At 35.3% G+C, this 14,082-nt stretch overlaps 1 protein-coding gene across 1 annotated transcript in view; it reads left to right on the forward strand.

Moving 5' to 3' along the window:
• Positions 1 to 6,944, forward strand: part of LOC134530924 (galectin-4-like) — a 114,561-nt gene extending 107,617 nt beyond the window's left edge. The window contains exons 6-8 of the mRNA XM_063366238.1: positions 282 to 370; positions 2,981 to 3,190; positions 6,272 to 6,944. Coding sequence (XP_063222308.1) covers positions 282 to 370; positions 2,981 to 3,190; positions 6,272 to 6,422 — 450 coding nt within the window. The 3' untranslated portion in view covers positions 6,423 to 6,944. The remainder of the gene's footprint in view (positions 1 to 281; positions 371 to 2,980; positions 3,191 to 6,271) is intronic.
• The last annotated feature ends 7,138 nt before the right edge of the window (positions 6,945 to 14,082 follow it).

Here is a 14,082-nt window from a genome sequence, read left to right on the forward strand (position 1 = left end):
TTCATGCCTACAACTTGTTGAAAACACGCATTTTAGCAATTTTCACTCTTCTAAAAATACAGATTTAAAACTAAATACGGAAACAGAACTGCTCATCCACCCTCAGCGTATTATTAAATGCTTTTTCGTAGACAGACACCACTCGGATATGTTGCAGTTTTTAAGTCGTGTGGTTTCTTCTGAAGCTCTGCGCACCGTGTGTGTACTCGGGTAGGCGGGACCCTTGACTTTACGCTGTAGCGTATCGTGTGTATTGTACGGTGCTTTTTATCATTTGGCAGGAAACGCCATTCTTCGGTGTTCTGTCGCATCCATTTGGTCCCGGGACGTACCTCGAGGTGGTCGCTCAGCTCAAGTTGGCACCGCACAGGTAAGCAAACATGGCAATTGCTTGCACGTAAGTTTACATGTTTGCTCTATTCTATTTGATTCATGATGCTCTGTAACACCTTATTTTGGCCCCTTTATAAATTACGAAAACATTTATCGAGTGGATTCTCTCGGAGCTTATACAAGACGAGTCTGAGTGAATCCCGACAGACTTCAAGTGCAGGTTCATCGCGAAAAATAAGTGGAAAAATTATATACGAGTTTATAGTTTAAAGTGCTTCACGCCTTTGAAGTTGAAAATGCTTTATTAAAAAAAAATTCAACTACAGCAAAACATGCCACTGTCGAAAAATTATTTTAAAAAATTGGGTGTATCAATCTTTAAGTTCCACCAATTATTCTCATGTGATGTTGGCCTCAAGTATTTCAAGGAAGTCATTTTGCGACAGCAACAAGTTTTGCGTTCAGTGGCACATGAAAGCGGGTGGAGAGAGGTGATATAACCCCCACCCCCCCCCCCCAACTCCCCCGAATTATGAAATTTTTTGCAAATATAAGTGAAGACGGTATGTTAATATGGCAGGGTGTGAGTCAATGTAATGTAATGTAATCTTCTGAATAAAACAAATAAATTTAATTTTTTAAACCTTTATTTGGAGTTGCCTCCCCTTTCCGCACGCACGCACGAGAAAAGAAATCTTGTATCCATCAATGTTTGCGTTGGTTGTAAAATGTTTTTAAACTATACATTACCCAGACAATTAGTTTTCCATTTCAAATATTTTCTGTATTATTTGCCATACGAGGGCTATTCGTAAATAAGCTCAGTTTGCGCATAAAAAAATTAACTCGTGAGAAAGTTTTTGACAGTTTTAGTTTTCTACATATATACTTCACATTTTCACATGATCTTCGTACAATTCCAAACACTGTTCATAACGCTGCGCCAGTTTCTTTAACTCCTATTGTATATGTTTGACTCGCCGCCTGGGAATGGAAAGGACGCCTGGGCCTATACTTATAGCACAAGTATAGCCGCTTAGTGAACATCTCCGGAAAACGTTTAAGCAATCTTCGTTCTGGAGTCGAAAAATGATGGTACTGTTTTTTTGGGACGAGAGTGCGTCATTTTGGTTAGTTTAATGAAACGTGTGTAAAAAAAATTACAGCAAAAATTACAAAATTATGATTGTCAACTGGTTTAATTTCCAGGCGGCGAACTTCTATGCAGAGGGGGTTAATGATACTGGTGCAGCATTGCTAAAAGTGATTGGAACTGAATGGCAGTTATGTGAAAATGTAAAGTGGATCCGTAGTAAATTATAACTATAAATAAAAACTTTTTCTCACGAATTAATTTTTTTTAATGGACAAGCTCTGCTTACTTTACGAATAGTCCTCGTAAATCAGTTTTTCAGCATGAACTTCAAAGGTGTAGGCTATATTTACCAGCCTCGTGAAGTACATTAGACCATAGTCTGTGCAGATGTTTTTTTTTTCCTGTGATGAATCTGCAGCATAAGTTTATCGTTCAAATTGAGACTCATTGTGTGTGTTTGGTGAGTCTCCCTCAGTTTACAATTGCCTTTTTCATACAATGATTATGCTCAATATGTACTATGTACTACTTAATGACTCTATAACAGCCTTAGGATGTTGTATAATCTTTTTTCTGAGGCTACAGTGATATCGGAAAGAACTAGTCCTTTCCATGAGCGAATGAAGCGAATGCAAAATAGCCCCATTGTAAAAAAAACTTTTTGGTAATGTTTGTAAACCTGTAATGGGAGTTATTTACCTATACATTTAAGGGGAAATCTACCTTATAGATAGACATATATTACAAATTTAAATTTTCATAAGCAAGTTTTATGAAAAACTAGGATTCATGATAATTACCTTTACCATTCACAATTCATTCTTACGGCTCTTTTAAGTTACCGTGGAAAAGAACTAACCGATTTATTTTACGGTGCTATGTTTCGCTCTATAACGTTTGCCTTTTAAAGACACCGTTTGTCGACGAGACGTCCAGTATTAATACTCTTTTTTTCCATTCCTTAATTTAATGACACAGGGCTGAAATATCACTTGAAGGTTTACGATTCGACCATACCTTACTCGATTTATTCACTTCGCCATTTTCTTTTATTTTAAATCATCCAAAATTGCATTATATGGTAGTCTACTATTGCAAATTTAATGGTGTAATAGTTTCACTAAGGCTTAAAGATAAACTTTATTTATAACTTTGAATTTAATCATGTAGGGTAGTAATAATTTGAGGATACAATTGAAGGGGTAAGTGGATGAAGGTGTTATGTTACATTTTTTGAAAAATTGCACCAAGTCCAGGGATGAAGGTGTTATGATGCATTTTATGTAATGGTAAATACACCTTCCCTCTAACTTCAAAAATAACATAGTTACGAGTTGATAAAGTTGCTATGTACACACAAGCAAGTAGCAAACAAATTACTTTCGGAGCCTTTTTCTCAAAACAATAGTTTTTGTAACGTAAAACCTTCATCCACTTGCATCCTGCTTAGCCGTTAAGTCTAACCGTTCCTTTTGTAATTATTTTTTGAATTTGATTCAGTAATTTGTCCATTGTTCCGTGATTGCCTGGTGGCGACTGGCGTGTGCGCAGCTTCTACCTGAACCTGCAGCAGGGGGTGCGCGCGTGGCCGCACCCCAGCATCGCGCTGCACGTGAACCCGCGCTTCAAGGCGGGCCCGGCGCCCGTCGTGGCGCTCAACTCCTGGGCGGAGGGCCGCTGGGGCAAGGAGCGGCTCGCCGCGTGCCTCGACTTCTTCCCCGGGCTCGTGTTCGCGCTGCGCGTCACGCGGCGGGACGACAGGTGACGTGTGCTCAGGGGGGACGTGTCCCCCTGAACTTTTTGGGTGGAGGGGACTGTCCCCCCCCCCCCAACTTTCTAGACCGTGAGATTTTTATTTTATAATATTATTCTGCCCAACTTTATTTGTAATTTCTTCACCCTCAAATTTTATCTTAAGGAAACAATAATAATTTTAACATCGATGTATCCAATGGTTAGATACAAAAACTGCTTAAAAAGCGCTATTTTGCACTTTTAAAATCAAAATTTTCCGGTGGAGGACCCCTGGACCCCCCCCCCCCCCGTCTTAGTAAGAGGGGAATGGGTTTACATGACATCAAAATCATTATTTCCCCCCCCCCCCCCCAACTTTATGAACACAGCTACGCCAATGCGTGTGCTGACACACCCTGCCCGCCCCGGTGTCTGCTTATTTTGGAAACAACCATAGTTAATACTAGCCTTTTTATTTTACATATATTTTTATTTTAAATCCTCGACACCTAGATTCAGATTCGATGGGGTATAATCTCGGTACTCTGATACACATATAATGCCAAGCTCGAAAATCTTAAACATAACGCTTAGCGTGTTAAGTATAGGCAAATTGTATTTTCAACTACAATTTATTCCAGACGCGAATCACTGCCGGAGCAACTACGTTCACTACCGAGTCGTTTTATCATCAGACCGAAATTTTTAAACTTTGTAAAAACGAAAATGACTTGAAAAAAAATATTCCCGGCTTTGGAACTGATTTTCGACAAGGATTTTTTTTTAATACTGCCCATTATGTTAAAATGCATTAAATAGTTTCCCTTTGTCTCTATGAGCTCTGTTCCATTCACGAAATTATTCCTACCAAATGCCGTATACCGAGAGCCAAGATGTAGCACACACAACCGGGCTCCCGAGGTTCCCGGCCATCGCCCCTTGCCTATCCCTCTCGGTCCTGGCTTGTCACGTGTGGGTCGGTCTGGCTGCACAGAGCGGGGCGGACCCGTAGAGCGTTAGCGAATACATACTTCAGGCCAAAGTGATGGTAACAATTAATAAAGTGTTGCTAAATTATTTTCACTACAGTGTTCATAAATAAAACAAGTTACAGCATCATAAATACATTCGCATCTGCTTTGGTTACTTCAATATTTACTCACAGAAGTTGAACATTTTCAAAAACAAAAAAAAAAAAAAAAAAAAAGTTCATTATTTAATCACTTTCTTTAACATATTTCAGCTTTTTCCTTTGCCGGGGTATGCTGTGTGGTTTTGGAAGAAAAAAAATTGCCTGAGCTAAATTATGTTCTCCCCTCACACACAGTGCTGCCGAGAGAAACTTGGGCTCCTTGAGTATATAATTTTGTTCGTTTTATTTAATTTACAACTTTGCAAACCCCACATTTTAAAATGAATCTAATAAACTGCAAACGGTGGCAATAAATGCAAATGTGATGTACATATATATTGCATAAATTGTAAGGTTTCCAATGAAATCTATTGCCAGTAGAGTTGTAAATTTGGCCCTGGGAGGGTAAACGCAAGCCCCGGGGGTTTGCCCTTATATTCTCCCGCTTCCACCCCCCCCCCCCCCCCCATAAACCAAGTCAGGGCCCCTGTCTCTAGCCGGGTCTGTCTGTACACAGATCAGTGAGGAGACAGTTTTCCCAGCTTTATACCCACGTTCTTGTGTTTGTACAACTCGTCCTAAAACCGAATCAGCACATGTAGGCTCTCCAGGCACGTGAAGGTGCTCCATTCTGTTGGTTGTCTTTCCAGTCGTGAGCTTGCACTGTGAATTATTTTTGTAAATGGAACAGCAATATTCATGCAGAATTACATAGATTTGTAAATTTATACATTAACATGAAAACAACTGTATCACTCACTTCAGTATAGTGTTGGCAGTAATTCTTACCCGGGTTTTCTTCTGTGTGTTGTCTTAGTATCTTAAGTTAGTCATTTGTAAACCATTGCCTGAAAAGCATTCCAGAATTAACGAGCACATTAATAAGCATAATAAAATAGTCATATTATTGAATACTCTTATCTTTTCCATGGTTAAAAAAAATTAAACTTGAATGAAAAATCAATTAAATATAAAATATGCGCCAATTTTCGTAAGAAATAACTTGGTTTTAAAGTATTTCTTATTTGCAAATATAACCATATCCGTGTGTTGTACAAAGTTACAATGTACGTATTTCTTTTAGTATTATAAACTATTTATTTACTACTTGTGACAACTTTCTCTAAAACACGTATGTTAACTTACCAAGTTGTTTTGCTTCAAGGAGCTGTCTTTTCAAATAACTTGCTAAGTTAGCATTTTAATTACCTATTTTACACCATGAATAGTCAGTTACATGATAAAAAAATTTTGCCTAGTAAGTTGTGCAAATAAATATTTTGTACCCCAAAAGTATAGCAGGTGTGATTTTATGTTGAATTATTATAGTAAGGTTATTCATGATTATGTATAATAAATTTGTAGTTACAGTATCTAACAATTTGGTAAAGGGCGGGAATTATAAAACTTTTGATAAATGCCAATAAATTAAAAACTTAAGAATTTTAAAATTTTTGTTTTTTGATTCAGAACCGTAATTTATTGGCCTAAAAATTTTTTCGCTTTGAAGTTTAGTTCTGGTACAACCTGTATACAAGCACGGACAATTATAAAAAATGCTAATAAGCTATATTTGTGATATAATTTAACTTGTTTAAATTCATCACTTATTTTTCTTGTAAGTTTACTTATCAAAGTGAATGTATAATTATTTTCAATAATGTTTTGGAATAACTAATGTAACTCTTTTTATTCATTTTTGTTTCAAATTAAATTGGAATCTATTATAGTGTGAGTTTATTTCAAAAATACATTTTTATGGACCTGTTTGAGTTAATTATTACTAAGGTAATGCTGAGATAATTACGGTCTTGTTCTATTCGTATTGGTGTTAGAATGATTTTATTATGTAGTGGTTAGATATTTAATTATGTTGCATAGTATTTTTAATATATTTATTTTACCTTTTAATTTTTTTTAAAGTAATATGGTTTTTTTTTTTTGAAAATTTGGTAAAAAGCTCTGTACCTTTGCAGGTTCGATGTCAGCATCAATGGGAACCAGTTCTGCAGCATGAAGCACAAGCTGAGTCCTGACATCGTGGACTCTGTGGTGGTGCAAGGAGACATCCTCATCAAGGATATTATATTTGAGAAGGATGACTCGCAGGACTTCTCCCAAGCATGAAGAGGGTTTTGGATTTTGCTTTGTGCTGTAAGTTTTCCCAACTGTCAGTGCAGAAATGACGTGAAAGTGATCAGTGTTTAATCTCACTAAAGAGTAAATAATTGGCGAATCATGATAATGACATATTTAAATACTCCTGGGGCTAACACACACAGTTAATCTTTTTGCATCCAAGTATTATTTTTGATACTCTCACCTAGCATTTTAGCTTGCCTTTAACTGTGCCTAAGATAAATAAGCTTTATTCTTCATAAATGTTAATAACCTACTTAAGTAGAAGAGCTAACTCTGATCTTCATTTTCTGGAATTTGCGTAAAGACTTGTGCAATCTGTGCAGCAGATTTGTAGACATGTAAAATGCAGATATTTTTTTTAAAAAAAATTTACTGTAATATAATTTTTTTTTGTATACTCTGTACATGTAAAATTTCCAATAATAATGCAAATTTTAATTTGCTTTGTACAGTAAAATTGTATAGTGTTATAATTTTGTTATTAAATAAAATGTTATTTCCTATTTATATAGTTTGTATTGAGATGTAAACACTAGTTATTTCACCCAAAAAACAAAATATGTAATGTAAAATCAAAATTGGTAATGTTTTAAGGCTAAATTTTAGACCAAAGTAGCTAGGTGGCATAAATATCTTAAAATTAAGCTGTTTTAAATTTTGTCAAACTATCCTAAAGTACAACTTCTGTTTATTAAGTTACAAGTCCAATTTTTATTTATCTTTAGTCTTGAAAAAGCCATTAAAACCCATATTTTTGTTAGTTATGCATGCAAACAAAATCGCCCAACAAAATTTTAAGTAAACTACTAAAACATTTCTGAAAAAGTGTGTAGCCAAAATATTCATAAATTTACAATACACACAAAGCAGTTCCTAATGACACAATCTTGTGAATTATGTTTACGGGCATAAAAATGGGCAACTGCTGAAATTTCTACCAGTCGTTAGCTTGTCAGACTAAGTATTCTAACTTGGGTATGATCAGATGATTATTATTAACTTCTGTATGAACCAATATAAACTACCTACACAAGTAACCTTGGTGGGCCTTGAAAATATGTCCTTAGTATGAAAATTTTATGAATGTAATTTTGTGACACCTGATAGCTACAGTTAATTCAAATTTAATTAAATATTTTTGGAATCCCTGTAAAAAAAAATCACCTAAGTATCCTTCTGCTGATGGCAAATTAAGAATGGCTTGGCCTTATGTACATATTCATAGACCAAGTGTAGATGGCAAACTTTCGCTAACACACGTGTTACCATTACAACAAATATTGGTTCTTATGTTAGTAAACAAAGAGAAACATAATGAGGAGCATTTTATAGGAAGTTAGGAGAGAGATTTATGAACAAAACAACTTATTTTCAACAGGTTTTAGGCCATAAATATTGTCTATCGTTTAAATTTTCAAAATTATGCTTTGTTAAATGAAAATATAAATATTAATTAAATGGCTGTAGTTAAATGAGTAGCTGCTTTGAATCATTTCCATTATGAAGTCATTGGTGTTTAGTATGGGATATTTTTTCTAACGACAGCACTCTTGATATTGCCAATGCAGCATGTCATGACTTTAAAAAATCTGTGTGTGATCAATGGCTTAACAAAGACAAAGTTTAAATGTTAAACGGTACAAAATTGTAATGGCATGAAAACTGTTGAAAGTACTGTGCCGATACAACGGCACTGATATAGTATTATTTATTCATAAACTCTATTTATGTTTATGGACTATTTAAGATTTGAGACGCTCCAGTATTGTACCAATTTAAAAACAGACACATTAAAATCAACAGACACTATGACGTCGGGTGAACGTTTAAAGAACACTAACACAGTAAACAACATTTTTGATGTATTTATAAATTATAAACTGGAACTGCACCAGCAATAATTATTTTAAAATCAGTAAATTTGCAGATAATTTTACGTTTTGAATAAATTGTTGTCAACCAAACAGGCAAATCAGAAGGCACCAATTTAAACCGAAAGGTTGTAAAAAATTTTATATGTAAAAACCTTAAATAACTGATGGCGTAATGTATATGAGAAGGACCGTAATAAATAATCGGAGAGTATTAGCTAGCAGGGATAACATCCATCATTATTTTTTATGCTCTGAGTGTTCTGGAAATGTGTTAGCTATTTAAGTAATAAGGGAAGTAGGCCTACTAGAAAGTATGGTACTTAGATGTGATGCATAAAATATGTGAGTACTGCAAGCCTCTGACTTGGCCATTGACCTCCATTGTGACGTTACAAGATGCCAAGCCTATTTTTCAAAAACTGTAATTTATTGAGATGTTAAATCCAAAGTTGAAAAAAAAAAAAAACTAATTCTTGGTTGATTGGAACAACGTACAATCTGACGTGTGCTAGTAACATTTAAATTCACACACTGACATAAAGTTAAGATTGTAATTCAAAATCTCAGTGGTCCTAGTTGGACGTTTCCCATGTTCACCACTGAACTTGCTAGTCGGCCTAGCTATTAAGCGTATCAACAAACTTAGTGTCGTAAAATATAATCTGATATTTAAATATTCCAATACATCAAACATTTGTGTTAAGAGATGCCCACCCTAATTTCCAGATTATTAACAAACTAGAGCTGACACAGAGAACTTAGTGATTTTAACTTAACAGAGTTAGCCATTTTTATATTACAAACTGATAAATGCTGAAAGTGCATGATATGCGTATTTTGCAGTACAAATCGTGCTCTCTTTTGTTTTGTTCACTTTTAATTTTTGCATACATATCGATGGAAATCCATTATTTGCAAGTCTACTTTTATTTTGTGTTGGTGATTGCTAATTTGTCTTACCCTACACGTTTCTTGTTTTTATTGACATATCATCACATCACTACTGTAAGGAACAGTGATAATTCAGCACATGGCAATATTCTGAGCCTATTCAATGTTATTGATTTCAGCACACACAACTGACATAATAGTATTTGCCTTACCCCAAATGTGCAGTAGTATTAGTGGTAGTACAGTACCACGGCATCTTTGCGTTTCCACCTTCCCCTTAAGTTGGGTAATTAACCGTAAACTTGTCAGAGTGAAACCAGACAAGGTTTGCAACGAGTTATGTGAAAGTAGTAGCAGTAATATTTTTTTTTAACATTTTAAAAGTGTGTAGAGAAGCCTGAATATACAGCACACAACACAATACATCTAGCCACTTGAGAGCACATTCTAGATTTGTTTGATGGTGCAAAGGAATACTGTATAAACAATTGTGTAATTGTACACAAAAATATATGTGGTGGCGACTTCTAAACGGGTTGGTGTGATTGCAAACCATTTCTTGTATATACGCCATTGCTGTCACAAAAAAACTTCAAGATTGAAGAACAAAGTTAAATACTTAAACATACGGTGAACAAGCCAGATATGTTGTTGGTGTATTAATAATTATTCTTTTTATAACAATACACACAGAAACGTAGAAGTTAATTTAGAAAACATAACCATAACAGTAGGTGTATTTTCACTCCATGAATATGGGCATGAAGTTTGTATAGCAGAAGGGAATAAGGAATTTGTTACTTCACACACGATACCTTAAATTAATGTGAACAGATAAACAGCCAACACACTTTCCGACCAAATCAGCTGCATGTATAGGTAGGAATAACCATGTTGCTGTCTGCCTATCTACTGTGCCCGGCAGATAACTTGGCGTCTGAGCTTCCTAGTCCTGTCTGGGGGAAAGGGGAGGGCGGAGAGAAAGCGATACCCTATTGTCAAGGTCAGCGGCCAGGTTTGTACTAGCAGAACAGAAAACATTCGGTGCGTGACTTCCTACACTATGTAAGTCTGTATCCACGCCCGTGGGGGCCCCAGGGCGGTAAGGCCTTTCGGCTAAGAGTGCTGGGTTACCAAACCAAAAGTGAGAAATCCTATGAATTGTACTTGTATTACATAAGTGTAACATTGTGTAAATTGCAGTGGTTGTGCTCGAATATTTGTACTCATCTGTCAGGAAAAGTAACATACTATTGTCTAAACCTACAACGTTTTACTTTGCCCCTCAAATATGCTTACGGTGTCTGATAATTATTATGCTAACCAAAATTAATTGAAATGTTGTTAACTCAGTAACTAGCGAAAACCAGACACGATTTATTTTGGAAAACTAGGTCACTTAGTATGTAAAATAAATTTAAAACTATGCTTCTCAATTCATTGTGTTCTCAGTTATTTTTAAAAAAAGTCTTACAATAAAAAGCAAACGACCAAAACATTACGCAATTGTAGCTCTCCGCGCGAAAGCTATCTCACAGTTGATGACGCAAGAGCCAGTCTAGCCCTTATCGTCCTCCTGTTTCCGTACCTAAAACGTGCCATTTAGCGCTGGATTTACATTTAACTAAACATTGAGCTTGTTATGTTGTGTGCTGCTTTAACTTCATGTTAGTCGTTTAGGAAACCGGTAGCCTACAACTCACGTAGTTTCGGTTCCCTACCACGTTCGTGCAACTTCGGATTTCTCTCAAAAATTGAAATTAAAAAAATCGAAGGGTTAGGTTAGGTCAGGTCAGTCACAACATGCTTGTTTTCATTGGAAACTTCTGATTTAGCGGCTGAAGTGGCGTTAATACCAAAACGCAAAACTTCGGAAATCTTCGGAAATTATTTCAGGGAACCGAAACTACGTGAGTTGTAGGCTTCCCTTGGAAACACCTGACTACCAACTTAAATGGCATTTAAAAAATGCTTGTGTATATGTGGCTTTATATTTTAATGCACCTTTAATCGATTATTCATTATAAATGTAAATACAATTTGCATTGTACTTCCACTTTAGAATTCAAAACCTCATTTATATTATATGATTTGTTTAATGTAAGTGTGAAGTTCTCTTTCCATGATAATTGATTGTATTAAGTGACGAAAAACAAAATTAAGTTAAAATTAATTACAATTATTACTATTCGATTGTCAGCATTCATAGTGTACAAATAATGCAGAACTTATAACTTACAATGTTAAACTTTCCATGTAAGCCACTTTTGCGCTTTTTTGGAGTAATAGCAACTTATACCATAGAATAAACGGTTTTTATTATTTCCCGCTCTCATCTATGTATCACTTTATCGCGCATCTGCGAGCTGCCACCTTCGCCTTTTCGGGTATACACTGAAGGGCGATATTTTCCTAACAGCCACTACACGGCTCTCGGCTACGTGTCGCCTGCTTACCCTCTCTTCTTTCTCCGGTCCCGCTGTCCCCGCACCCCCGCGCTGAGACACGCCAAGATAACTGCCGGGCTCAGTAATGAAATAATGGAAAATGCAAACATTTCAGCCGTTTATTCTAAACTAATGCTACATGCGTAATTTAAATTTTTATATTTTATCTTCTATACTCTTCACTGAAAAAAATTCTAAGTTGAATTACTATTAAAAATATATTCTGTGAAATGATGACTTGATGAGATGAAATTTTTCTTTTTAGGCTGGTTTGAAAATTTAGTTATATGAATTGAAGGATACAAGGGATTGTTGTATGCTTTAATTTAAGTTATAATTATAAAATGGTATGGTATTAGTCACCTCAAAGAGATATTTCACAGATCTGAAAGTGCTCATTAATATAAAGAGTTGAAAATGCCACAATCACATTTGTTTTTTTAAGTTTTGTTATTTATTAACTTATTAGACAACTTTGAGGAGTTGAAACTATTTTTTTTTTTGCCATGCGAGGCACCCAAGCATATTTTAATATAATAGTAATGCCCAGCATTAAAATAATTCTAAGTGAAAAAAAAAACTATTTTACTTTTAAACTAACCGGTGGGCAGTTCCTATAAATTGTTCTTTTATCCAACAAATAATGAACATTCATATTTTTAACAAGTGTGTGTGTTTCAATTAGAGTTAATTTTTTAAAATTGTGGTAATATTATTTTTGCTATAAATATAAAATATAGGCCTACTAGTATGAAATGAATATACCCATGGAATGAGATATGTATTAAAAGTTATAAGGCCTGTGGCAGTTTTCAACAAGATAATACATACCTACATTTTTGCTTGAAGTACAATTTGAATATTGCATTAATTATTTTAACAAAAATATGTAAATTAGTTGGTTTTTTCAGCGATGGGATTCATTTTATGTCAATATAGTACATTTTACTTTGATAGTAAGATAGATTTATTTCAAGTTTACAAAATGTATTCTAGTATATTTTCACGCATGTGGTACGTCTCTAGATATTCACGAAAGTGAATTTCCACTGGTGCATGCTGTCATGTGGAACCGCCATCTTGACTTCAGCTCGAGGGCACAGCAGAAAGATATAACACGTTCATTACGATTTTGGGTAAGACTTAGGTTATGAAAACTTTTATACCTAAAGCCAGGGCCATTAAGAGGGTAGTGAACTGTTAAGTACATGGAAGCCAGGTGTGCTAACAGAAAATAAGTATAGACTGCCAAGGAAATGGGTATCGTGTGGAATTTGCTTACGGGGGTATATCCCGTTTCAGGTATTTTTTTATTTTTTATTTTACTTTTAACATGGTTGCAATCGTGGGCTTTTTTAGTGGCAGAACTTAAACGAAATGGAAAAAAAAATGTAGTACATATTTTGTACATAATTAGCTGACAGTTGAATTTTTAACATTTATTTGCTATATGAATAAGGAGAATGAAATGGAATAAATAACTGAAAATGTTTGGGGTTTAAGGCAAACCACCAATTGATTCGCAGCTGCCCTTGAAGGGTATTGTACCGCTCCAGCACTGACCAGGTAGTGAGTGAAACCAACTATCCATTGACTCCTAATCAGATGCCCGAATAATCCGCATTCATTTGTATATCTTCGGATTTTCTGATATGTAACATCTCAGCTCTCGGTGTATGACATTTGGTAGAAGCAATTTTGTGAATGTAACGGAAGTCACATAGAACGGGAATGTGTAACTACGGTGCTGCCATCTGTGGCGGACGGCGCGAACTTAAGTTCACAAAGTTAGAGGGAAACTTTATAGTAATAAATACTTAATGAATTTGAACAAGATGGACAGTATTGTTAGAGATTTCCGTGTTGAAAATCAGGTCAAAAGCCGGGGTTTGGAATTTTTTCAAGTATTTTTCGCTTTTATCGGAGCCGTTTCATTAAACAGTTTAACATTTATGTCTGGTACTCAAATTAATTAATATTCAACGTAGCTGCTCCAGCAACGAATTCTAGAGACAGGTGCGGAGACTACGTGTGATTAGCGTCAAGAAATGTAGTTGAAAACACTATCTGCCTATATATTTATCACGCTCGGCATTATTTCAAAGAAATCTACATTAAATTTCGTGTCCAAGTTTCGTATAATAAGTGTATTTGCAACATGAGAACACATGCATTTGCTCGTTACTCAGGTTAGATGTTACACATCTCTGGCAGGTACTAGAAGCTTCGCTCCCATTATTTTTTATTTTCGATTTTGCAAAAGAAAAAGTTAAACTTTTTTTTCGGTAGCCTAGTATAAACACGAACACACTCGCTAATTTTTTTACCTGCAACGTTAAAAATGTTATCAAGATCGTAAAAATGTAAGAAATCTCGCAAATTGGTGTTATGATGATCTGAACCACGCACTTAGCCACTGAGTTACCCAAACGC

The sequence above is a fragment of the Bacillus rossius genome, chromosome 3 (assembly GCF_032445375.1).
Source record: "Bacillus rossius redtenbacheri isolate Brsri chromosome 3, Brsri_v3, whole genome shotgun sequence".
Classification (NCBI taxonomy): domain Eukaryota; kingdom Metazoa; phylum Arthropoda; class Insecta; order Phasmatodea; family Bacillidae; genus Bacillus; species Bacillus rossius.